The sequence below is a fragment of the Ceratotherium simum genome, chromosome 39 (genome assembly GCF_057802395.1).
Source record: "Ceratotherium simum simum isolate JZ-2026a chromosome 39, ASM5780239v1, whole genome shotgun sequence".
NCBI classification, from domain to species: Eukaryota; Metazoa; Chordata; class Mammalia; order Perissodactyla; family Rhinocerotidae; genus Ceratotherium; species Ceratotherium simum.
Window position 1 is genome coordinate 15,249,053 of NC_141938.1, and position 25,390 is coordinate 15,274,442.

The following is a 25,390-nucleotide window of genomic DNA, read 5'->3' on the forward strand; positions in this document are numbered from 1 at the left end:
GGGTCTTAGGTAAAGGACCTGGAATCTGGGACCCAGGGTCTGAGGTGAAGGATCTGGAATTTGGGGCAGGGGTCTGAGGTGAAGGATCTGGAATCCGGGACCCAGGGTCTGAGGTGAAGGATCTGGAATCCTAGGCCCAGGTCTGAGGTGAAGGATCTGGAATCTGGGACCCAAGGTCTGAGGTGAAGGATCTGGAATCTGGGGCCGCAGTCTGAGGTGAATGATCTGGAATCTGGGACCCACGGTCTGAGGTGAAGGATCTGGAATCTGGGGTCCGCGGTCTGAGGTGAAGGATCTGGAATCTGGGGCCGCGGTCTAAGGTGAAGGATCTGGAATCTGGGGTCCGCGGTCTGAGGTGAATGATCTGGAATCTGGGACCCACGGTCTGAGGTGAAGGATCTGGAATCTGGGGCCGCGGTCTAAGGTGAAGGATCTGGAATCTGGGGTCCGCGGTCTGAGGTGAAGGATCTGGAATCTGGGACCCAGGGTCTGAGGTGAAGGATCTGGAATCTGGGGCGGGGGTCTGAGGTGAAGGATCTGGAATCTGGGGCCGGGGTCTGAGGTGAAAGATCTGGAATGTGGGACCCAGGGTCAGAGGTGAAGGATCTGGAATCTGATACCCAGGGTCTGAGGTGAAGGATCTGGAATCTGATACCCAGGGTCTGAGGTGAAGGATCTGGAATCTGGGACCCAGGGTCAGAGGTGAAGGATCTGGAATCTGATACCCAGGGTCTGAGGTGAAGGATCTGGAATCTGATACCCAGGGTCTGAGGTGAAGGATCTGGAATCCTAGGCCCGGGTCTGAGGTGAAGGATCTGGACTCTGGGGCCGGGGTCTGAGGTGAAGGATCTGGAACCGCGGGGCGCGCTCCGAGGGACGGGCGTTAGGATGTGGGGCCCGAGGTCTGAGGTCAGGGCTCTGGGGTCTGAGGTAGCGGCTCTGGGCCGCCCCCTCCCCTTCCTCTCCGCCCGCCCCTGTGCCGCCCCCGTCGCTCCCGCTGCCCGCCCCCTTCCCCCCCCCCGCTCCCCTCCCCTCCCCGCCCTCCGCCCCGCCCGCCCCGCCCGCGGGCGCCGCACCGACAAGATGGCGGCGGGTGGGAGCGGCGGGCGCGCGTCGTGCCCGCCGGGGGTCGGTCCGGGCGCGGGGGGCGGCCCGGGGCCCAGCGCCAACGCCGCCCCGGCCCCGGCAACGCGGCCGCCGCCGCCGCCGCCGCCCCGGCCCCCGCCGCCCCGGGCCGCCGCCGCCGCCGGGAGCAGGGCCGGGGCCGGGCGCGCAGGCCGCGGCGGGCGGGGAGCGGGCGGCCGAGGAGCCGGCGGCGGCGCCGGGGCGCGAGCCCGCCTACAACTGGCAGGCCACCAAGCCCACGGTGCAGGAGCGCTTCGCCTTCCTCTTCAACAACGAGGTGCTCTGCGACGTGCACTTCCTGGTGGGCAAGGGGCCCGGCGCGCAGCGCATCCCGGCGCACAGGTGGGGACCCCCGGGCCCCCCCGCCCCGCGACCTCCTGCGCCCGGTGCCCCGGGCTTCCCCGCCTGTGACCCCCCGCCCCCCGCCCACTCCGCCCTCGGAACCCAGGACCCCCAGACTCACAACCGCCACCCCCCGTGACCCTCCCCAGATCCTGACCCCACCCCCCTGACCCCCCAGCCCCCGGGCCTCCTCTCTGGAAAAGGGGGCGGTGCTGGTCAAGGGCGCAGCACCCCCAGACTGCTGAGGGGGTGGGGGTGGGGCTGATGTCAGCGCCCCGCCCACCCTGGTCCCTCTGACCCTGCTCCCCCAGCACCCCGGGACGGGGGGAGGGGGGGAGGGGGGCGAGGCTGCTGCGTTGTTGGGGGAGGGGAGCCGGGGGCTCTCGCCTCTCTGCCTGGAGTGTCCCCAACCCGCTGTGAGGGTCCTCCCCGCCTTTCTCACGCGTGGCCTTTATTTAACCTGTACCTTCCAGATTCTTCTTTCCGGCTTTTTCTTGGTTATTTATGTACAACCGGGGCTAGATTCCTGCCGGAGAAGGTTGCAGGCCCGGGGTTGGGTCCTCAGGGCCTCCTCTGGCTGGTCTCTCCCTGTGTGTGGACTGCAGCCCTCTCCCCTGTCACCAGCATGGCCCCCCCACCCCATGCTGGGACTGGGGGCTGGTCAGTTTGCCTGGGAGTGTGTCCCCCCCCACCTCCCTCCTGCCCCGTCCTGCGCCTAATACTGCTCAGTCCAGGCGGTTCTCCGCCAGCCTGCTGGGAGCACCCTCTCCCGCCCCCCGCCCCCCAGCCCTCTGGGGATGGGACGGGTAGATGCAGCTGGAAACCCCACCAGTGGGGGGACCTCAGGATTTCTGCTTGAGTGGAGCGAGGGCGTCAGGGGGTCCCCCCTGGGCACGGCTGACCTCAGGACACGCACTTGATCACGTTTGAGGGACCGTTGGCTTGGTGGCAAAGTGGGGACCCCTGGTGAGAAGCAGAAGAGGGGCCCCGGGGCCTGGGGTTTGGTGGGAAACGGAGGTTAAGTAAGATAGGATGGGTGTGAGATTTAGTGAGAATTTCCAAGAGCAGGAGGGAGATACAGGGGCTGGGGGGTGACAACAGGGCTGACCTGCTCCAGGATCGACACCCTAGTGCAGGGCTCCCTGCTCAGGGATGTGGAGGCCTGGAGACGGGGGGAGCTGGGCAAGTGGGAGCCACAGCAAGGCCGGAGCAGAAGGGGCGAGGGGGCACCGCGGGCTGCAGTGACTGCATCTGCTTTGAGGGGTGGAATGGCCACAGACACGACGGGAGATGACGGGGGCTTGGTGGGGACCACAGAAATGGGGAGCAGAAGGCTCAGCAACCTCAGCTTGGTAAGGCCGTGGTTTGGCCGGTGAGGGGTCCCCTAGACTCCTGGCTCAAGCATCCCAGGAGGGGACAGGCTTGGGAGGGACATGTTGTGTTGGAGGGGCCGAGATGCCTGGTGGAGAAGGCCAGAGGCGATATGGGTCTGGGGTCTGCGGCGTGCAGGGGTCCAGAGCGATGGAGTGGATGGGGCGGCCTGGCGGAGCATGTGGACAGAGTAGGGTCGCTTAGGAATGTGGCAAGGAGCCCCCGAGAGTGGGGTCTGGGATCAGGCTCTTCTGGGGGTGGGGTGCGTGCCTGATGCCGATAATCACCATCAGACCGGCCCACCCAGGGGACCTGTCCCTGCTCGCGCTGCTCGCTGCACACCTTGCTGGTCCCTGCAGCCGTCGGCTGTCCGCCGGGTCCTGGAACCCCCTGACCCTGTGTGCTCGGTGTCCAGAGGGCGTCCAGGGCCAGGCCAATGGCCCTTTTCTTGTCGCTTTGCCCAGCGTCAACACTCCACTCCATGGATCCCCCGAGGAAGGTTCTTTCCCCGAGGAAAGTTCTTTCTTTTCTGTCTTTGGGTTGTTATTTCATATGCATTGGTGACATTTTACCTGCGGTGATCAGGTAGATGACTGTCCAGTGAGTGACCCTGGGCTCGCTGTGCCTGAGTTTCTCCATTTGTGAACCGGGACTGACCACTCAGACGCCTCCATCCTGGGGCTGCTGGGAGGATCGAGAAGTGACCCAGCCTAGTGCTCGTCACAGTGGCCCAGAGACGGACGAGCTTAAATAAATGTGGGGGCAACCCAACGCGTAAAAGAATGTCTGAATTGAACACACACGAGAAGGGGGGAGACCCAGCATTTCCTTCTGGGAGAATTGCTAATAATGTGGCGGAAACTCCTGGCTGGACCTAATTCCCCTGCTCCTGGGTGGGCTGGACTTGGGGACTCGCTTGTGAAGAGTAGATTGGAGAGCGGACGATGGTACCTGCCCATGGGGAGGCTGGCGGACCTCACCTTAGCCGGGCTGTCAGGGTCAACCTCAGGATGACATCGTGTGGGCCTCAGGGACCGGTTATGGGAAGTGACCAGAAGGGCACCTCACCTCGGTGTGTTCTTCCCCAAACCCATAACCGCAGTGGAGGGGTTGGTTGGTCGCTCCCAAAAAAGTGTGTCCACATCCTAACCCCCAGAACCTGTGAAGGGGACCTTGTTTGGAAAAAGGGTCTGTGCAGGTGTAATTAAGTTAAAGGTCTCAAGATCATCCTGGATTATCCGGCTGGGCCCTAAACCCGGTGACAAGTGTCCTTATAGGAGACACGCAGAGGAGAGACAGAGGAGGTGACCATGTGATGAGGGAGGCAGAGCCTGGGGTGATGCGGCCACAAGCCCGGGGACGCTGGAGCCCCCAGAAGCTGGGAGAGGCAGGAAGGACCCTGCCCTGGAGCCTCCGGAGGGAGCGCCGCCCCGCCACACTTTGATCTCGGATGTCTGGCCTCCAGGACTGAGAGAGAATGACTTCCTCTTCTGTGAGGTGCCCCGGTTTGCAGTAGCCGGTTATAGCAGGCCTGGGAAACCAGCACGTCCAGTCTGCTCACGAGAAAACCCTGGCGAACCCAACTCGGGGATGATGCGGGACCCCCGGCCAGTCCTCAAGACTGCCCAGCCCTGAGAACAAGGAAAGACGGAGAGACTGTCACAGCCAGGGGAGCCTAAGGGGAGAGAGAAATGCCATGTGGGCTCGTGGGTGGGGTGCCAGGGCAGAAAGGGGACGTTAGTGTCAGAACTGGTGACCTCGGAACAAGGTCTGAGGTGGCCTTGAAGAAGTGGAGTGGCGGAGGAGCTCATGCTGGTTGCAAGGAATGTCTGTGTGGTCTGGACCCACCGGCTCCCAGGGCCCAGGCTCGGGGTGGTCACGGGCTGGGGCTCAGAATGGCCGTGAACTCTGGGTGCAGGGTGACCTGGGCGTGGGAGACAGGAGGGCTCGGGTTTGGCCTGGGACCCCGGATCAGAGGTTGGCATTTGAGACGGTGGAAGGCGCTGGCCCCGGATAAGCTCAGGCCTCCCTCGGAGGGAAGAGGCCCCCACCCCCCGCTTCACTCTTTCTCCTTCTGACTTTCTGATGACTGACGTGTGTCTTAGGTTTGTCCCTGCCTTGCTGTGAGCAGGGTTTTCCCTCCTGCATTCCGAGCCCCCAGGAGAACGCCCGGCGTGTAGTGGGTGCTCAGTAAATATGTGTCAGCCGACCTGCCTGAGTCCCAGGTCTCTGTTCTCTGGCGGGCCTCACTCGGAGGAAGTACCAAATATCTGCAGGGGAGCACTTTTGTACAAGTGGGGTGGTCCCACAAAATTAACACCTCAAATATCTTTATTCATTCTATCGTGGAAAATTCCGCAACACTGAGAAGTCTAGAAAGTGAAACAGTCTGTGGCCGAGGTCTCTTCTATTCCATCAATCTGTCTGTGTGTTCTTAGTCCACTAACGTTTGTTGATCACTGTGGCTTTACGGTGTCGTTGGAGAATTGCTGAGGAAATTCTTCCCAATTTTATTCTTTGTCAAGACTTTTTCAGTTGGTCTCACACATTGACTCTTCCAGAATCAATCACCCGTTCATCTGCCTGTCCGTCCGTCCGTCCATCCATCCATCCATCATCCATCCATCCATCCAGCATCCATCCATCCATCCACCATCCGTCCATCCACCCATCCATCCATCCATCCATCCATCATCCATCCATCCACCCATCCATCCATCATCCATCCATCCATCCACCCACCCACCCATCCATCCATCCATCATCCATCCATCCATCATCCATCATCCATCCATCCATCCATCCACCCACCGATCCATCCATCCATCATCCATCATCCACCCATCCACCCACCCCCACCCATCCACCCACCCATCCATCATCCATCCATCCATCCATCATCCATCATCCATCCACCCACCCATCCATCCATCCATCCATCATCCATCCATCCATCCATCCATCATCCATCATCCACCCATCCACCCACCCCCCCACCCATCCATCCACCCATCCATCCATCCATCCATCATCCATCCATCCACCCATCATCCATCATCCATCCATCCATCCATCCATCCGTCCAACAATCCAACAGTCATTGAAACATGGTGCTGGCTACAGGGGATGAATATGACAAAACATCTCTCTCCTTGTGGAACTTACATTCTAGCGCAGCACCAGCAAACTTCTGTAAAGGGACAGAGAGTAAATATTTTTGGCGGGCCACATGGTCTCTGTCCCAACTACTTAATTCTGCCTCGGCAGCAGAGAAGCAACCACAGACAACACATAAAAGAGTGAGCCTGGCTGTGTTCCAGTAAAACTTTATTTGCGAAAACAAGTGGTGGGCTGGATTTGGTCTGAGGGCCATAGTTTGCCGGCCCCGGGCTTAGTGGTTCCTTATGATCATTAGAATCAGTTTGTCAACTGCTAAAGGGATTTCCTGGGGAGATTGGTCTTCCCAAGATACCAAGTTGGGGAGAACTGCCAGTTTAGAGTACAGAGTGTATCCGGAACATCTCGCTTGCCATTTATTCCGGGCATTTTTGTGTCCTTAGGAAAGTTGTGTTGTTTTCTTCATGTGGCTCTTGCACGTTTATTGCTGAGTTTTTGCTTATTTTTTCTCTGCTGTGAATAATCTTTATTGTATTTTTCTAGTTGGTTCTTGCTGGAAAGCTATAGCTTTTTTGCACATTTATTTTTTCTGATTTGAACAGTTTCTTTCTGAACCCTAATTGATTAGTGTTAATAATTTGTTCAATTGATTCTGTGGTCTGGCGCTGTTCACTAGACTTTACCGTAATGGAATGTTCTAGATCTGTGCTATCCAATACTAGCCGCTAGTCGCATGTGGCTACTGAGCATTTGAAATGTGGCTATTGCAATGGAGGAACTGAATCTTTTATTTAATTTAATTCAAACTGGGCCGGCCCTGTGGCTTGGTGGTTAAGTGTGCGCGCTGCGATGCTGGTGGCCGGGGTTCGGATCCCGGGTGCGCATTGAGGCACCACTTCTCCGTCCATCCTGAGGCCGAGTCCCACATACAGCAACTAGAAGGATGTGCAGCTATGACATGCAGCTATCTACTGGGGCTTTGGGGGGAAAAAGTAAAATAAATAAAATCTTTAATTTAATTCAAACTTAGATTTAAATGGCCCTGTGTGGCCAGTAGTGACCATATTGGACAGCGTGGTCTTAGAATTTTTAATTAGAGAATTGTGTTACTGGCGATTGATTTTTCTTCCTCTTGCACCTTCTGCCTCTTATTCTTTTCTGTTTTTTTTGTGTGTGTGTGAGGAAGATCAGCCCTGAGCTAACATCCATGCTAATCCTCCTCTTTTTGCTGAGGAAGACCGGCTCTGAGCTAACATCTATTGCCAATCCTCCTCCTTTTTTTCCCCCAAAGCCCCAGTAGATAGTTGTGTGTCATAGCTGCACATCCTTCTAGTTGCTGTACGTGGGACGCGGCCTCAGCATGGCCGGAGAAGCGGTGTGTCGGTGCGCGCCCGGGATCCGAACCCGGGCCGCCAGCAGCGGAGCGCGCGCACTTAACCGCTAAGCCACGGGGCCGGCCCATAGTCTTTTCTGTTCTTAACTGTGTTTCTGACCTCCAGGGCGTGGCTCCAGGATAGAGGTAAGAGCACACAGTTTTCACAATTAAATGTGATCGATATTCGTTTCCCGACAAGTTCTCTTTGATGAAGTAAGGAAGTTTCTGTCCATCCTTGTTTGCTAAATGTTTTCATGAAGTGTGGGTGTGGGGTGTTATTGAGCACCTTGACTGGATTTTGGTTTGTTTGCTGTGATGATTGTCCATGTAGAAGATTTATACAGGTCGTTGAGCAACGACCACCATCGTCCAGTTTCAGAACGCTTCTGTCACCCCGGAAGGTTCCCTCTGTCCACTTGCACTTGGTCCCCACTCCCACCCCGAGCCCCAGGCTGTCACTGGTCTGCTTTCGGTCTCTCTAGTTTTGCCATTTGTAGAAATTTCATGTAATTGGAGTGATAAATGTGTAGTCTTCAGTCTGGCTTCTTTCTTTAGTGTCAAGTTTTTGAGGTTCATCCATGCTGTTGTGTGTCTCAGTGGCTCCTTTCTTTTTATCGCCAAAGTCACTCATTTGCTGCTAACTTCTGTTGTGTGGATGGACCACGGTTTGGAGGGCCCCGTCACCAGCTGATGGGCATATGGACCGTTTCCAGGGTTTCCCTGTGAGCGTGCGTGTACAAACCCGTGTGTGGAGATAAATCCTGGGAGTGCACTCGTTGCATCTTAGGGTAACGCTTACTTCTGACATTTCAAGAAACTGCCAAACTGTTGTCCGAAGTGGCCACATGGTTCCACACCCGCCCGGCGGTGCAGAGACGAGTCAGGAATGTTCCCTCCTCCTCTGTTGTCTGGAAGAGTTTGCAGAGGGTTGGTGTTATTCCTTCTGCTCGGTAGACTCCCCTGCGAAGCCGTCTGGGAACGGGCCTTACTTTGTGGGAAGATTTTTAATTACGAGTTCGTTTTCTTTACTTGGTGCGTTTGTTTTGATTTTCTCTTTCTCCACAAGTCAGTTTCGGCAGCTTGTGTCCTTCATCTAAGTATCTAAGTTATCTTAATTTGCTGGCATAACCTTGTAAGATCCTTTCTGCTCCTTTGGGGTCTGTAGTGATGTTCCTTCTTTTCTTCCTGATTTTGGTAATTTGTATCTTTTTTTTCTTGATCAGTCTGGCTAAAGTTTTGTTGATTTCTTTTCTTCCAAAGAGCAACCTTTTGGGTTCGTTGATTTTCTCTGTTTTTCTATTTTCTTTGTGTGTGTGTGTGTGTGTGTGTGAGGAAGACTAGCCCTGAGCTAACATCTGCCAATCCTCCTCTTTTTGCTGAGGAAGACTGGCCCTGGGCTAACATCCATGCCCATCTTCCTCCACTTTATATGGGACGCCGCCACAGCATGGCTTGACAAGCAGTGCGTCGGTGCACGCCCAGGATCCGAACCTGTGAACCCTGGGCTGCCGCAGTGGTGCGCGCGATCTTAACCGCTTGTGCCACCGGACCGGCCCCTCGTATTTTCAATTTCATTAATTTCAGTCTCATCTTCATTATTTCCTTCCTCCTTTGGGTTTGATTTGTTCTTCATGGTCTCGATTCTTGAGATGGAAGCTTACCTCATTGATTCTAGGTCTGTTTTAGTAGATAGATAATATTTAACACTCAGCACCATTTTAGCTACATCTTTTCCATTTTGATGTGTCGTATGTTCATCTTCATCCCAGTGAAGATGCTTTCTCATTTCCCTGGTGTTGCTTTGACCTGTGGGTTACTTTGTGTGTCATTTCATTTCCAAACATTTGGGGATTGCTCAGATTTCTTTCTGTTGTAGATCTGTGATTTAATTCCTCTGTGTTTGGGACCATGCTCTCACTGATTGCGATCCTTTTATGTGTGTTTGTATCATCTTGCACACAGCCTGTCCTGGAGAATGTTCCGCGTGCGCTTAGAAAGAACACGCATTCTGCCTTTGTTGGGTTGAGGGTTCTGTGAAGTTAAGTTTGGTCAGGTCGGCTGATGGGGCTGTTCTGTTCTGTGTCCTTGCCGATGTTCTGTCTGGTTCTGTCAGTTACTGAGAGTGAGGCGTGGACCCCTCTGACAGTAATTGTTGACTTACTCCTTTTAACACTCTGTTCCTGCTTGGTTTGCTTGGAACTCTGTTCCTAGGTGTATGCACATTGATCTTTGTTACCTGGTCCTGGGTCCTGACCGTCTGTTCATATGGAATGTCCATTTCCTGGTAATGTTCCTCGTCTCGCCATCTGTCCTGTCTGGTATGAGTGCAGCCCCTCGGGCTCTCTCACGGCTTGCGTCCGCACCGTGTGTCTGTTCCCATCTTTCCACTTTCATCCCTTGAGACTCTGGATGCGAAGCAGTGATGCGTGTCCTTCTCAGGGCCCACGATATCCATCCGTCCCATCTCGTGATGTGAGCCCTGGTTATGGGGTCAGGTGGCGTCTGCGAGTTTCTCTACCGTAATGTCACCATGGTCCCCTGTAAATAGCTCTTCCCGCAGGATACTTGAGATCACACACCTCCCATCTCTCCTCCTTTTGCCCACTGGTCGTAGCATCTAGGGGTGCTGGTTCTCGCTGGAAACAGTCATTAGTCTCGTGTTCACCATGTGGTGATTTTCTCTTTCCATAACCCCTTCTGCATTTTTTTTTTTAAAGATTTTATTTATTTATTTTTTCCCCCCAAAGCCCCAGTAAATAGTTGTATGTCATAGCTGCACATCCTTCTAGTTGCTGTATGTGGGACGCGGCCTCAGCATGGCCGGAGAAGCGGTGCGTCGGTGCACGCCCGGGATCTGAACCCGGGCCGCCAGCAGTGGAGCGCGCACACTCAACCGCTAAGCCACGGGGCCGGCCCCCCTTCTGCATTTATTAACTAGAATTCCAAAAGGAAGAGCTGTCCCCTGTCCTGATTCCTCTGTCCATTCAGTCATTTATTTGTGTCATCGTGGACGTGTATCTCATCCCATAGGTCATCATCCAGCAGGAACACTGTTTGGTTTCTCACGTTGTCCCAGATTTGGCCATTGGGGGTCCTTAGAGGTGGCTCCTGTGTCCCTTCTACATTCCCCATCATGTTTGGAGCATTTCTTTACTTTCTGGCCCCACAGGACACCCTAGGCTCATCCTGTCCTTTCCCTGCCCGGCCCTGGAATCAGCCATTTCTCCGAGGAGCCTCGTTCCTGTTGGTGGAGAACAGGATTTAGGAACCAAGATCTGGGCGCTGGTGTGCTCGCTGCTGCTGGAGTGTCACTGTTTAGAGGCCGCCTGAGCAGACAGAGCTGGGAAGTGTACTCACACACACATACCTGCATTTATTCCTATGTCTGTCTGTCTCTCCATCCATCCGTCCACCCACCTGCCCACCTACAAGCCATGAGATCATCTTGATATCTCTGAATCTGGTGCATTCTGGTCCCCCCCCCCCCCATTTTTCACTCTCTCCCCCATGATGGTACCCCTGGCTCTCATTCTCCACAACACATTTGCTTAGTTGTATGATTCTAGAATATTCATAAAGTCATTTCAGAGTGTGAACCCCTCTTCTGTGAAAAGTAAATTTACTAAGTAGAATACAGTATGGTGTACAGTTATTTTGGCCTTAACTTGTTTTCCAAAGCTACTTAGGTGGTCTTTTCTTCCCTGCCCCCTCAGGGTAGTATGTCACCATGTCGTGTTTTTTGTTGAGGGAGATTGTCCCTGAGCTAACATCTGTGCCAGTCCTCCTCTACTTTGTATGTGGGACGCCACCACAGCATGGCTGATGAGTGCTGCGCCTGGGATCCAGACCCGCAAACCTGGGCCACTGAAGTGGAGCGCACCAAATTTAACCACTATGCCATGGGGCCGGCCCCAATGTCCTTTTTTTTTAATTTTAAGTTTTTAAATTGTGGTAAAATATGCATAATATAAAACTTACTGTCTTAACCATTTTTAAGTGCACAGCTCAGTGGCATGAAGCACATTCATGTTGTTGTGCAACCATCCCGTCTATTCATCTCCAGAACTTTCCATCTTCCCAAACTGAAACTCTGTCCCCATGAAGCACTGACTCCCCCTCCCCTCCCCCAGCCCCTGGCCCCACCATCTACTTTCTGTGTCTGTGGATGTGACTCCCCTAGGGACCTCCTGTGAGTGGGTCACACAGTATCTGCCCTTCTGTGTCTGGTTTTCTCACTGAGCATCGTGTCCTCCAGGTCCATCCACTGTGTAACTGTGTCAGGGCTTCACTCCTTTTCACTGCCGAGTAATATTCCAGTGTGTGGATGGACACGTTGTGTTTATCTCTTCACCCACTGTAGGACCTTTGGGTGTGTCCACCTTTTGGCTGATATGAACATGCTGCTGTGGACATGGGTGTACAGGTTTTGTGTGGATGTGTGTGTTCATTTCTCGGGTACATACATAGGAGTGGAATTGCTGGGTCACATGGGAACTCCATGTTTAACCATCTGAGGAGCCACCAGACTGTTCTCCACAGCAGCTGCACCCCTTGCATTCCCACCAGCCATGCATGAACGCCCTGATTTCAGTGCATTCTGTCATCTTGTCATTGTCCATGTTTCTTTATGCTAGCCATCCTAGTGGGTGAGGTGCATTTATTGTTCTGTTTTTGGAGATGGAAGGAGAAGGGAGGGTAGAAGACACATGGGGGTGCCAGCCGGGCATGGGGCAGGAGGCAAGAGCGAGCAGAGGCGCTGAGGGAGCAGGCTTGGTGGCCGGAACCTGAAGGCCACGAGGGGGTCTGACCAGGAGGGGCCAGGTGGGTGGGCCGTGGGTGAAGGAGCCTTGGGGATGGGGCAGACCCGCTCGGACCCGCCAGCCTTTCCAGGTCCTGGGGTTTCTCACCATGTCCACCGCCAAGGGCACCGAGGGTGCGTGAGATCCTTGACCGCCCCGCCTTGAGTGGCTCTGCAAAGACGTCGCCAGGCCCAGATGGGCGGCCTTATTTCTGCCTTTGAATCGTTTTCCCCGCAGGAGATCAAGATGCTTTTTTAAGTCTAGAAAGAAAGGATGAACAGGAAGGCACTTTATTTATGGAGCGTGTGTGGGAGTGCATCGAGGGGGCTTGGGGACCTGGCTGCTGTGGTGAATGGGCGAGGGGGGACGCAGGTGAGGCTGGCAGCTAAATGGGGCATGAGCGTCCTGGGGCGGATAAACCACCGAGCTTTACCCCCTCTCGGTCCTGGAATCCACTCGTTCACGAGATCACAGTGGGCAGGGCTGCGCTCCCTCTGGAGGCTCCAGGGGAGGGTCCTTCCTGCCTCTCCCAGCCTCTGGGGGCTCTGGCGTCCCTGGGCTTGTGGCCGCGTCACCCCAGTCTCTGCCTCGTCTTCATGTGGACTTGTCATCTGTGTGTCCAAATGTCCCTCTTCTCATAAGGACACCAGTCATTGCATTTGGACCCCCCCGGATTAGGGTGACCTCATCTTGACTAATGACATCGCAACAACCCTGTTTCCAAGTGAGGTTCATTCTGATCCAGGTGGACGTGACTTTGGGGGCCACTGTTCACCCACTGTGCCCAGTTTCCCACCTAGTCCTCTGTCTCTGGTCTGGCCCTTGGGGTGTGGGCGAGCCCTGGGTGGGGCTGTGGACTAGACGAGGGCCTGGGGGCTCACGTCCCACGATGGAGAAGATGGAGCTGAGGAGGGAGAGGGGCTTCTCCCCGTGTAGAGTAGGGGACTGCCCGGCCTAGGGTTCGTCGGGAGCCGTGGGGAGGTCTCCCAAGGCACCGGGCAGAGGCCGGGAAGTGGGATGTGGGGGCTGACTCTACCTTGTCTGCTGATGGCTGAACCCTCCAGAGGTTTCCAGGTGGGAGTGGCTGCTCAGAGCCCTGCATTTGTTGTGGTGGGGACCCTGGGAGGATGTATGATGCAAGGACCTCACAGACCTGGGGACAGGCGCTCTACAGCGGGCAGACCACAGGGCCATAGACCCCGAGCTGTCTCTACCTCCCTGGGGGGAGGCCGGCATGGGTTGGGCCCTGGGACCGTGGATGGACAGCACAGAGTGGGTGCGTCACACTGGGCAGAACCCACAGTCCTGCCTGCAGCTATCAACCTCCTAACGCCTCCTCATCTTCCTGCCCTTCCCTTGGCCTCGACACCCTTCCCGACAGACTCAGCCTGGCTGACATGTCCCTGCCAGGCCTTCCCTGACCCCAGCTCCCTTCAGGGTCCTGCATTCTTCTCCTTCCTCCCCTGCTGTCAGGCCTTCCGTACACTTGACTTGTGTCTGCCCCCCTCCAAGAAGGCTGGGGCCCCAGTGTGTGAGGTGTGTGTCGAGAGAGGAGGTGTGTGTGTCGGGTGGGGGAGTGAGGGAGTGAGTGAATGAGGGAGTGAATACGTGAGGGAGTAAGTGAATGAGCGAGTGAGTGTGAGGGAGTGAGTGAGTGAGGGAGTGAGTGAGGGAGTGAGTGAATGAGGGAGTGAGTGAATGAGTGTGAGGGAATACTGAGGGAGTGAGGGAGTGAGTGAATGAGGGAGTGAGGGAGTGAGGGAGGGAGTGAATAAGTGAGGGAGGGAGTGAATGAGGGAGTGAGGGAATGGGGAATGAATGAGCAAGTAAGGGAGGGAGGGAGGGAGGGAGGGAAGGAGGGAGTGACAGTTGGTCGGAGACCAGAGAGCCTGGATCATTTTGCCCCTGGGGAGATGATTTCTCTTTCTGGCCTCTTGTTGCTAATGATCCGTGGACTCGCCCTCTCGCTCCTCTGCCTTCCTTCTAGAAGCATCCGCCGCCAGGATGCCCTGGGCACGGCGTCTGCTGGGGGTGCTGGCAGAGGAGGCGCTGCTGTGGCACCTCCTGGGCTCCAGTGGGCACACTGGCCTCACAGAGGCCCCTGGACAGCTCCTGGGCTCGGGCACTGGGGACAGGCGGGGCCACGCGGAGGGTAACCGGGGTCTTCTCTGACTCGCCAGGTTCGTGCTGGCCGTGGGCAGCGCCGTCTTCGATGCCATGTTCAACGGGGGAATGGCCACGACGTCCACCGAGATCGAGCTGCCCGATGTGGAGCCGGCTGCCTTCCTGGCCCTGCTCAAGTAAGACTTTCCAGATCCTTCACCCAGCGGGGGCAGGACGGACAAGCCTGATGTCTTAAAGTTTATAGACGGGCTCAGGAAGAAAATAAAGACCCCGGTGACTGCCTTCAGAGCCCCTGGCTCCGTGGAGATTTCTGGAACTCGTCTCCGCAGTGAGGGGGGCTCTGGAGGCCCCCTGTTTTTATTTTTGCCTTTTTTAAATCAAGATGTAATTTGCATACCATACAATTCAGTGGTTTTTAGTATATTCAGAGAGTTGTGCAATCACCACCTCTCTTTTATTCCAGAACATTCCCCCATCCCAAAAAGAAACCCTATACTTGTTAGCAGTCACTCCCCACCCCCTGGCAACCACGAACCCGCTTTCTGCCTGTGGATGTGCCTGTTCTGGACATTTCACATCAGTGGGATCACACACCGTGTGTCCTTCTGTGTCTGGTTCTCTTGCTGAGCGTCCCGTTTCGAGGTCCATCCACGGTGTAGGGTGTATGCAAGTCCCCCATTTTGATCTTTCGTAGTCGACAGAGTTTTTAAAGAAGCGTAAGGTGAGAATTTTAAATCCCACCTGGATTTTTTCCTTTTGAGTTTCAGAATTTCTTCTCCAGTATCTTAAAGCAGATACAGTGAATGCCCAGGGTAGGGGGCTGCACACCGACCCCAGGAAGTGGTGACAACTTTTACGGAGTGGAGGAGGGGAGGCACCAGGCAGTGAGGAGGGAGCTGGGCCTTCTGTGTGGAGGCCGGAGGCCAGCGAGCTCTCGAGAACTTGCACACTGTTCTCCTTGCTCAGCCGAGCCCGATTCTCCCACTTCTGGAAGTGCTAGGTGTAAATTGTAGGTAACTTTAAAGATTACCACGAACAGTTCAAACAGCTTTTTAAACATAGAGTTTAGTTTTCCCTTCTGATTATAAAAATGGCACAGCTCACACCCCCCAAAAAAATATTAAGAAAATACTGAAAACCATATATACAAACATGGAGTTCCCCTCCATCTCCCCTCTCAGACAACCACAGCAGAATCCCGGCTGCTCCTCCAGGCTTGTGCCCCGTTTGTGTCATCAGCTTGCAGCCCCCTCTCTGCCCCATCATGTCGCCATCCCCTCTTTCCTCACCCAGTGTCCAGAATTTGCCATTGCATAGCATTTTGTTCTGGCTGCTTCTGTCTGTGGATGCCCCATGATCCTTGATTCTATCTAATAGTGTTGGAGCCTGGGGCCCGACCCAGCGTCTCCCCGATTGCCGACAGCACTCTGTGGAACAATCTTGTTTATTGTCTTATGTACCTTCTCAGATCATTCCCTCAGACCAGGGGCCCGAAGACTGCGAGGGGAAGTGTTTTCGGCTGTGCGGCCACATGGGCTCTGCCTCCACTACTCACCTCGGCCACTGTCACTGCAAAAGCAGCCGTGGATGATTTGTAAACTATGAGCAGGGCCGTGTGTCAATAAAACTTTATTTACAAAAACAGGAGCCAGAGCCACAATGAGATATCGCTTCACATCCACCAGATGGCTATTATAAAAAAAAAATGGAAAATGACAAATGTTGGCAAGAATCTGGAGAAATTGAGACCCTCGTGCACTTCTGGTGGGAATCTGAAATGGGGCAGCCACTGTGGAAACAGTCTGGAGGTTCCTCAAAAAATTAAACAGAGAATCACCATATGACCCATATGTCCTGGGGACATCCCCGAGAGAAGCGAGAACAGGGGCTCAAATATGTGCACACTCAGGTTCACAGCAGCCTGATTCACAGTAGACAAAGGTGGAAACACCCCAAGTGTCCATGGACAGATGATGGATACACACAATGTGTCCATCCACACACTGGAATATTACTCAGCCATGAAAAGGAAGGAAATCCTGACACCTGCTTCAAAGTGGATGGACCTTGAGGACATGATGCTCAGTGACATGAGCCAGACACAGAAGGACAGACACTGTGTGATCCCCTCACAGGAGGCCCCTAGAGGAGTCACATCCACAGAGACAGAAAGTGGATGGTGGGGCCAGGGGCTGGGGGAGGGGGAGTCAGTGTTTCATGGGGACAGAGTCTCAGTTTGTGAGGGTGAGAAAGTTCTGGAGATGGATGGTGGGGATGGCTGCACAACAGCGTGAATGTGCTTCATGCCCCTGAGCTGTGCACTTAAAATGGTGAGGATGGTAAATATTATGTGTATTTTGTCATAATTTGAAAAATAAAAGTGACGTCCATTAAAAAAAAACTCAACAACAGGTGACAGGTTGCAGTTTGCTAGACCCGCCTCTGATTCAGCTCGGGTGGGAGGCCAGGTGGAAGGCTGTTCTCCCGTCTCTGTCTCCCCGTCTCTGTCTCCCTCTCCGTCTCTCGGTTTTGATGAATACTGCACAGTTGCCCCCGTGAGAGGGCTGACACGTCACCGTTGTGACACACACCATTGGCGTGTGAGGGGTTCACCCGTCTCCTCCACACGTGCTGTGGCCTGTCCCCATTACAGGGTCCCCCTGGCACTGCTGACCTCGGGGCCGGGTCACTCTCTGGGGATCGCCCGGGGTGCTGTGGGTGTCGAGCAGCATCCCTGGCCTCCTCGGTGCAGGGTCTCCTGGCCCCGCGGGACTCCCCCTGCTGTTGTGTGGGGTTGTGCTTGGGCTTCCGGTGCATTCTCAGGGGGTCCCGGCACCCAGGAAAGGGGCGCCTCTCCAGGCACGTACTCTTGCTGCTCAGAGCTGTGTCCCCACCAGCCGAGTGCCGACCCCCACGTAGGGTGGGCCAGCGGGGGTCACGGTGTCCGTGAGTGTGACTCAGGCCGCCCCTCTGGTCCTGCGATTTGCCCAAAGTCCCTGAGCTTTGCAGTCAGGCCTGACGTCCAGTACGGAGGGGTGGGGACCTCTCCGAGTCCCAGGGCAGATCCCACGGTGCCCACGGGCCCCCTGGTGGGGACAGAAGCAGGCCTGCTGTGTAGACTTGTTTCCCAGGTGGAGGGTGGGTGGGTCAGCTGCTGGCTGGTTCTCACGGGTGATGTCTTTGCCAGGTCATGTCTGCAGGTCAGAGGGCAGCAGATGCTGGTTCTGGAAGGTCCCTCGGGGCCGGCCTGTGGGCTGGGGGCTGAGGCGGGGTCCCACTGGCTGGGTCTGAGGGTCCGAGTGGAGCCGCCGGCTGTCGGGGTCAGGCCGGGCGGCTCCTGCCTCACGGCCGCCGCGTCCCCTTCCAGGTTTCTCTACTCGGACGAGGTGCAGATCGGACCCGAGACGGTCATGACCACGCTGTACACGGCCAAGAAGTACGCGGTGCCCGCGCTCGAGGCGCACTGCGTGGAGTTCCTGAAGAAGAACCTCCGGGCCGACAACGCCTTCATGCTGCTCACGCAGGTGCGGCGGCCCGGGCCGGGGGGCAGCCCCGCTGGGGGTTGGGGGGGCACTGAGTCGCTCTGAAGGGCCCGAGCGGGGGCCGAGGCCGGCCCAGCATCTGCTGAGAGTTGTGGGGCGGGGGTGTCCGGCCGGCGCAGCAGAGCGGGCGCAGAGGGTGTCGGCGCCTCGGTGCCCACCAGCTCCCCAGGCAGAGGGAACCGGTGTCCTCCCTCCCTGGTCCCCGGCCCGTGGGCGAGCGTCCGAGGACGCAGTGGCACTGCTGACCGTCGGGATGGTCAGAGGCCGGCGCGTGTGTGTCCTGCGGTCATTCCAGGCCCTCTCCCCAGGGGTCCCGCTCGACCCGAGGGGACGGGGCCCACCTCCCCAGAGTCCATCCTGTCGGCTGTCCCCGCTGGGCGCTGTGGCTTTAGGGGTAGACGGACCCCTGACCCCGGCGCCGTTACTGCAAGTCTGTGAACTTTGAGGGAGAGAATCTCGCCGGCCCCTTGGGCTGACACCCGTGTGGACACCCAGGCCCCCGAGACCAGAGACCTGTGACAAGTCTCCACCAGGGGCCGGGTGTTGAGGCGCTCTCTCCCCCTCGCCAGGCGCGCCTCTTCGACGAACCGCAGCTCGCCAGCCTGTGCCTGGAGAACATCGACAAAAACACGGCGGACGCCATCACGGCCGAGGGCTTCACGGACATCGACCTGGGTAGGGCGCGGGCTGCGGGCGGCTTGGCTCCCTCCTGCAGGGGCCCGGGAGGGGCCCGGGCGGGCCACCCCCTCATTGGACGGTGGCATCGGACGGTGGGCGGGCGTGGCCCTGGCCGGGGTCCGGGCACTGACGCCGGCTGACGCGCCCCCGCCCCCGCAGACACTCTGGTGGCCGTCCTGGAGCGGGACACCCTGGGCATCCGGGAGGTGCGCCTGTTCAACGCCGTCGTCCGCTGGTCTGAGGCCGAGTGTCAGCGGCAGCAGCTGCAGGTGACACCCGAGAACAAGCGGAAGGTTCTGGGCAAGGCGCTGGCCCTCATCCGCTTCCCGCTGATGACCATCGAGGAGTTTGCTGCAGGTAACGGTCAGGGGGGCGAGGCTGCTCCGGAGGAGCGTGACCCCCAGGGACCCCGCGTGTGACTCGGTCACGTGTCCCCCGGCCGGGCCACCCCGGGTCCGGTGCCGGCTGTGTGTCCACCGTGCGAGCCCCCTGCCAGGAACACGTGTGTGCTCTGTGTGCCGATGACAAACCCGCGTGTCCTCGTGGAAGCCTGGACCGTGCCTCGAGTGTGAACCCGGAGCGACCCGCTGTTCCCGCCCTCCTGTGTCTCCGTGTCCCCCTGTGTCTCACTGTCCGCGTGTGTGTATGAGTGTCCCCGTCTCGGGCTCGCGTCCTGGGGGCCGGGCTCTGGCGTCAGCGTCCTTGACGGGCCCCGTGGAGGGGCGGGAAGTGGCCGCTGCTGCAGGGCCTGGGGCTCAGGGCCAGTGTGTGGACGCCCACGTCCTGGGGCCACGAGGTGCCGGTGGCCCCCTTGGAACCCCCTCCCCTGGGGCTGGGCCTCTCCCTCAAGTCAGTCTCGTGGCTGCTGCCGCTGTGGCCCTGGAGCCAAACAGGCCGGGAAGGTTCTGGATGGGGCTCCGTGACGCAGCCCTGTGCCTGGCACGCACCCACCGTTCTATCTCCCCCGCTCCCACCCGGTCTTGGGGTCACCAGATTTAGCAACACAGCACACAAATAATTTTTTAGTGTAAATGTCTCCCGTCTGCTGGCTGGGGCATCCTTATTCTATGGGTCAGACTTCTTCACCTGAAATTCAGACGTGGCTGGGAACCCTGCATTTTGTCTGGCAGTCCACAGTGTACACGGTGCTGGGGTCACCTCCAAGACCGTCCCTGCGCTCTGGGGTCACTCAGTCATCAGATATCCTGTGGACCAGGCCCCGGCAGTGGGTGGTGACCGAGGCAGCCCGGGCACTGCGGACACCCGGCCGGGTCACTCTCTGGGGGACCGTCCTGGGCGCTGTGGGGGGTGGAGCAGCATCCCTGGCCCCCACACTGATGCCAGGAGCTCCCCCAGTTGTGACGACCACAGACGTCCCCAGACGTCGCCCGGTGTCTTCTGGGGGAGTTGGGATTCCCGGTGGAGCTATGGCTACAGGGTTCGATCACCCGTCCCCCCAAGACACCTGGGAGCCTCGCTGGGCCCCTCCTGCAGCCACTCTCCTTGCGGTCCCCCAGCCCACCTGGGTCTCAGGCCCCTGCGACGCCGCCCACCTGGAAGCACTGTCCCCTCGCCCTCGGAATGGAGCCTCCTGCGGCCCCCGCACCGCTCCTCCCACGAGGGCCCCACTTGCCGCCGGGAGGGACGGTGTGTGTGGCCCGTCCCTGTGCCGTGGGCGCCCACGGGGCTGCGGCCCTTTGTCACGCTGTGTGTTGTAGAGAATCTCCTGCTTGTGATGTTCCACTTGAAAATACGAGAAAGTAGAAATTTGGAGCCCCCACCCCCCGTCTGCCCCGGCTGAGCGCACCACGGGCGAGGGCTGATGTATTCTTTCTGCATTTTCTTTGCAGAGATTAAAGGCAACAATGGTTAACGTTCTGAATTCCATTTTGTATCTTCCTTATTCACGGCACCCGTGGAAACCTGGTTCCCCGTTGCTGGGATCTCTCTGTGTTGGCCGTGAGCACGGCCGGGGCCGGCCTGCTGTAGAAATGAGTTCCGAGTTGGCAAAGGACAGATTCGTGTAGAGCTCGAGGACGGTGTGGGCTGAGACTGGTGTGCTGTGTTCTGTCCTGGTGGCGGAAGGGTGACGGGCAGGGGCGTGCATGAGGCTCCTAGCCCCCAGTTTCCACCCGTGGCCCGGCGGCCCCCAGCCCCGCGTGTGGCCTCCCAGTCGCCGTCACATCTCTGAATCTGGGGCTCCTCCTCCCAGACCCCTCTCCAGCTGGGGCCTGTCTGTCTTGGTTGCTGTCATCTTCACGGCCTCACTCCCCCCCCCAGGCCAGGAGCCCCGGGCTGCTTCCAGCTGCGAGTCACCCCTCAGCCGCCGATGGCCCCGTGTGTGGACCGGCAGGGCGGCCGCCTGCTCTGTGAACCAGAGGTGGTCCCCAAGGGGTGGTCCCCCAGGGGCGGTCCCAGTGGAGGCCGGGTGCAGGGAGGGGACTTTGCCCAATGAGCTGTGAATCAGTGTCAGCCCGTGTCTGCGGGGGACCCGTCCCCAGTGCTGGGCCGCCCGGACCCTAACGTTTGCAGGAAACCGGACGTCACGCTGAGACACCGCGGAGCGGAGGTGCCTGTCCCGGCATCGGGGTCTCTGAGCCCTCGGGGCTCCCCCGGCGACCCTCCGGCGCCCTCCCGGCGTCAGGCCGGCCTGCCGCCCACCCACCGCCCCTGTGCCCGCAGGGCCGGCGCAGTCGGGCATCCTCGTGGACCGCGAGGTGGTCAGCCTCTTCCTGCACTTCACCGTCAACCCCAAGCCGCGCGTGGACTTCATCGACCGGCCGCGCTGCTGCCTGCGCGGGAAGGAGTGCAGCATCAACCGCTTCCAGCAGGTGGAGAGCCGCTGGGGCTACAGCGGCACCAGCGACCGCATCAGGTGCGCGGGCGCGGGGACGGGGGACGGGGACCGGGCGCGGGCGGCGAGCGGGTGGCGGTCCCTAGGAGGCGCGTCCTGCGGCCCCGGCTGTGGCCCATCCCGAAGCCTCCGGCCCCCAGCGCAGGAGGCTCCCCCGTCCGTGTTCCGGGCGCACTGGTTGTGGGGGTCTCCCGGAGTTCAGCGTCTCGCTCTCCGTCCGCGCCAGGTTCTCGGTGAACAAGCGCATCTTCGTGGTTGGCTTCGGGCTCTACGGCTCCATCCACGGGCCCACGGATTACCAAGTGAACATCCAGGTACCCGCCCCCCGTCCCGCCGTGCGCCCCGCCCCCAGTCTGCTCCGCCCTGGGCCCGCCCTCCCAGAGCCCACCGCCAGGCCCCGCCCCATGTCCTAACCCCGGTCCGCCCCCTCCATAGCCCTCCCCGGCCCCCACCGGCCTCCTCGCGGGTCCCAGGCCAACCCCGCGCCGGGCCCGGGGGTAGGGCTCTGCCCTCGGGCCCGGCCTCCGTGGGGCGCCCGGCTGAGCGCCCGGCTCCTGCCTGCAGATCATCCACACGGACAGCAACACCGTCCTGGGCCAGAACGACACCGGCTTCAGCTGCGACGGCTCGGCCAGCACCTTCCGGGTCATGTTCAAGGAGCCGGTGGAGGTGCTGCCCAACGTCAACTACACGGCCTGCGCCACGCTCAAGGTGGGCCCCACCCCGACCCCCACCCAGGACCCCCACCTTGACCCCGATCCTCGAACCCCACCCAAGACCCGGACCACAACCCCAACCCTGAGCCCTGAACCCCAGCCAGGACCTTGACCCCAACCCTGGGACCCCACCCAGGGCCCCCAAATCAACCCCAATCCCCAAACCCCACCCCCGGCCCCCGCCCCCCAACTCCACCTAGGACCCCCCACCTCGACCCCTATCCCTGAACCTCACCCGGGACGCAGATCCGTGAACCCTACCCAGGACGCTGACCCCGACTCCAAGCCTGACTTGACCCCAATCCTGATCCCCAAACCCAACTCTGATCCCTGAACCCTGTCCAAGATCCCCACCCTGACCTCTGACCCTAACCCTGACTCAGATCCTGTCTCTGACCCCTGAACCCTACCCAAGACCTTGGTCCCCCGACTCCCACTCCACTGGCCCCCTCCAGTGGTGTGGGGCTGGGAGGGAGTGACCATCACTGTTGACGTGGAGGCCTGCTGCCTGGAGGCCCCCACAGCACAGATACCTGGGGGGCTCTGCTGCCTCACCCAGTTGGGGTTCCCGAGCTCCGTCCACCGTGGCACATCCTCCCCGACCTGTGGGGTCCTGACCGTGCTGTGACCCACCCCGCAGGGCCCGGACTCCCACTACGGCACCAAGGGTCTGCGCAAGGTGACCCACGAGTCGCCCACGACGGGGGCCAAGACATGCTTCACCTTCTGCTACGCAGCCGGGAACAACAACGGCACGTCCGTGGAGGACGGCCAGATCCCCGAGGTCATCTTCTACACCTAGGCCGCCCGGCCCCCAGCGTGTCCCCCCTGGAGGATGGCTGGGTCCCCGAGGTCATCTTCTACACCTAGGCCGCCCGGCCCCCAGTGTGTCCCCCCTGGAGGATGGCTGGGTCCCTGAGGTCATCATCTACACCTAGGCCGCCCGGCCCCCAGCGCGTCCCAGAAGACAGCCGGGCCCTGTGGTCATCTTCTACACCTAGGCCGCCCGGCCCCCAGCGTGTCCCCCCTGGAGGATGGCTGGGTCCCCGAGGTCATCTTCTACACCTAGGCCGCCTGGCCCGCAGCGCGTCCCAGAGGACGGCCGGGCTGCCACATCACCTCGTACAAGTAGGTGCCCCACACCTCAGGCCGAGCCCTGGTGGGCCCCCCATGCTGCCTGCCCTCCCCGGCCACGTTTCCGGGCGTCTCCATGGGGCGAGTGTGGCTGCCTGGTGAGAGGAGCCGGGGCGGGCGGGGCCGTCTGAGACAATCCCTCAGGACTCCGCGGGCAGACTGGCCTGCCCCCGCCCCAAGCCAGGGTCTGCCAGGCCCTGGGCGGGGGTGTCCCGCCCACCGTCCCTGCAGCTCAGGGCCGCAGACCGGCCACCAGTCCGCAGGACTCGGGCAGGACGTCGTCTCCTGTTTGTTTGTTAACTGCACACAGCAATGCAGCCTGTATTCCCCTTTCTCTGGTAGGAGCCGGGACGTTGGGGGCCCTCCTGCTGCCTGTGGGTGGGTCTTGTGTTCCTTTTGGTCTGGTCTGTTAGCTGGGGACGCTCAGGCCACCCCGACCCCGGCCCCCAGGATGCTGGCCTGAGCCCTGGGAAGGAGGACTCCTGGTGGGGGCTCGAGCCCCCTGGAGGCCGTGCAGGCTGGCTTCCCGCCAGGCCCAGGTCCACCCTGTCCCGCCTCTCTGGACAGGCCCCTCCCGGCCCCTGCAGCCCAGCGCACAGGCCGCAGACCCTGTCTGCCTGGGAGGGCGATACTTTGGGCCAGCCACGTCCCCGCGGGCCCACACCCCCATGCATACTGCAGCCCCCCACCGGCCCCGAGTGAGCGCTCCGCCCAGAGGTGCTGGAGGGCGCAGCCCCTCCCCAGCCCCCAGATCTCCCACCCTATGTGTTTCTGCCCCAGTGATTCCTGCTGGAACCTGTGTCCTCCCCGAAGCCATGAATGGTGTGCCCTCCTCACACCGCACCCCCAAATGATTTTTTTTAATAAAGGAAAGAAACACCCCCCAACCTGCGTGCTTCTTCCCATCGGAGCAGTGGGACCCTGGTGGCTTTGAGACCCAGCCCGTCTCCATGTGGCTGTCTCCCCCACTGTGAGGGGCCCGTGACCCCGCCCGCACCTCAAATGGCCATCTCCCGACACAGACTTCCCACCCCAGGGCAGCCAGAGTATGTGGGGCTCTGGGGGGGTTTGGGACTCTCCCTGTGCCCTCTGTCCTCCTCTGCACAAAACCTCTCGGCTCCTGGCCTGCCCCTGCTGTGCAGCAGTGGGACCCCCGGGGAGGGTGGGCTGTCTGGGCACAGCCACCAGCAGGTGAGGCCACACCTTGGGGCTGTGCCCAGGAGGGGCCCCTGGAACCTCCCTGGAGCCTGCTGCAGTGAGCTGTGCGGGGGTCCTGTGGGCTCTGCCTCTGGACCTGGGGCTGCGCCTGGCACAATGCAGCAGGCACCCAGGAAGCTTCCACTCGGTACCCAGGCCGCACCTGTGCGGGGGCAGGTAACCTGACCTGGGCTGCCCTGCATGGGACTACTGTTGTCATGACAACGTCCAGCATCCTGCAGAAATTACAAAGTGTGCTGAGAAACAGAAAATGGAAACACGCCCCCGCATGTTTCAGAAACCGGCGTTATCAGAGAATTCATATATTGACGGCAGTAGAGGAAATGACGGACGAAACAGATGCAATAATGGAGAATTTCCAGAGTTGGAATCTATCTGTATTTGACATTCTAGAACTGAAAAACACAATATCTGTAATGAAGAACCCAGTGGCTAGGAGCACAGAAGACAGGACTAGTGAACTAGAACAAGGCAATAAAAACATCCCAGGTGAAGCACAGTAACAAGTAAGGGGCGGGGCTGGCCCCGTGGCGCAGTGGTTAGGTTCACGTGCTCTGCTTCAGCAGCCGGGGGTTCGTGGGTTCAGATCCTGGGTGCAGACATACGCACCACTTATCAAGCCATGCTGTGGCAGCGTCCCACATATAAAGTAGAGGACGATAGGCACCTGTTAGCCCAGGGCCATCTTCCTCAGCAAAAAAAAAAAAAAGGAAGGAGAACGGAAACCTAGAGTGGAGTTGAGGAGACATGGGACACAGAGGGCTGGCTCCCGTCAGCGGGGTCGCAGAGGAGAGGAGAAGGGAGAGTGGGCACGGGCGATACCTGACGGGGGCGCGAGCTGAGAATGTCCCACAATGAATCAAGACATCAATTCACATAGTTAAAAATCTCAGTGACCCCCCAACTGGGATTTAAAAAAAAAAAGTTGCATACAGTCGAACTGCTGAAAACTCAAGACAAAAACTGTAAAAGCAGCCAGAAGACAGTACTACCAA

The 25,390-nt window shown here is 58.7% G+C and overlaps 1 protein-coding gene across 1 annotated transcript; it reads left to right on the forward strand.

Moving 5' to 3' along the window:
* Nucleotides 1-1,071: 1,071 nt before the first annotated feature.
* BTBD2 (BTB domain containing 2) lies at nt 1,072-24,064 on the forward strand. Its single transcript, XM_087425816.1, is given in 11 exon segments — nt 1,072-1,171; nt 1,174-1,224; nt 1,227-1,467; nt 14,310-14,429; nt 17,621-17,777; nt 18,365-18,470; nt 18,633-18,830; nt 21,156-21,348; nt 21,554-21,641; nt 21,892-22,038; nt 22,684-24,064. Coding segments are annotated over 11 exon segments (1,551 nt in total). The 5' UTR covers nt 1,072-1,083; the 3' UTR covers nt 22,846-24,064.
* The last annotated feature ends 1,326 nt before the right edge of the window (nt 24,065-25,390 follow it).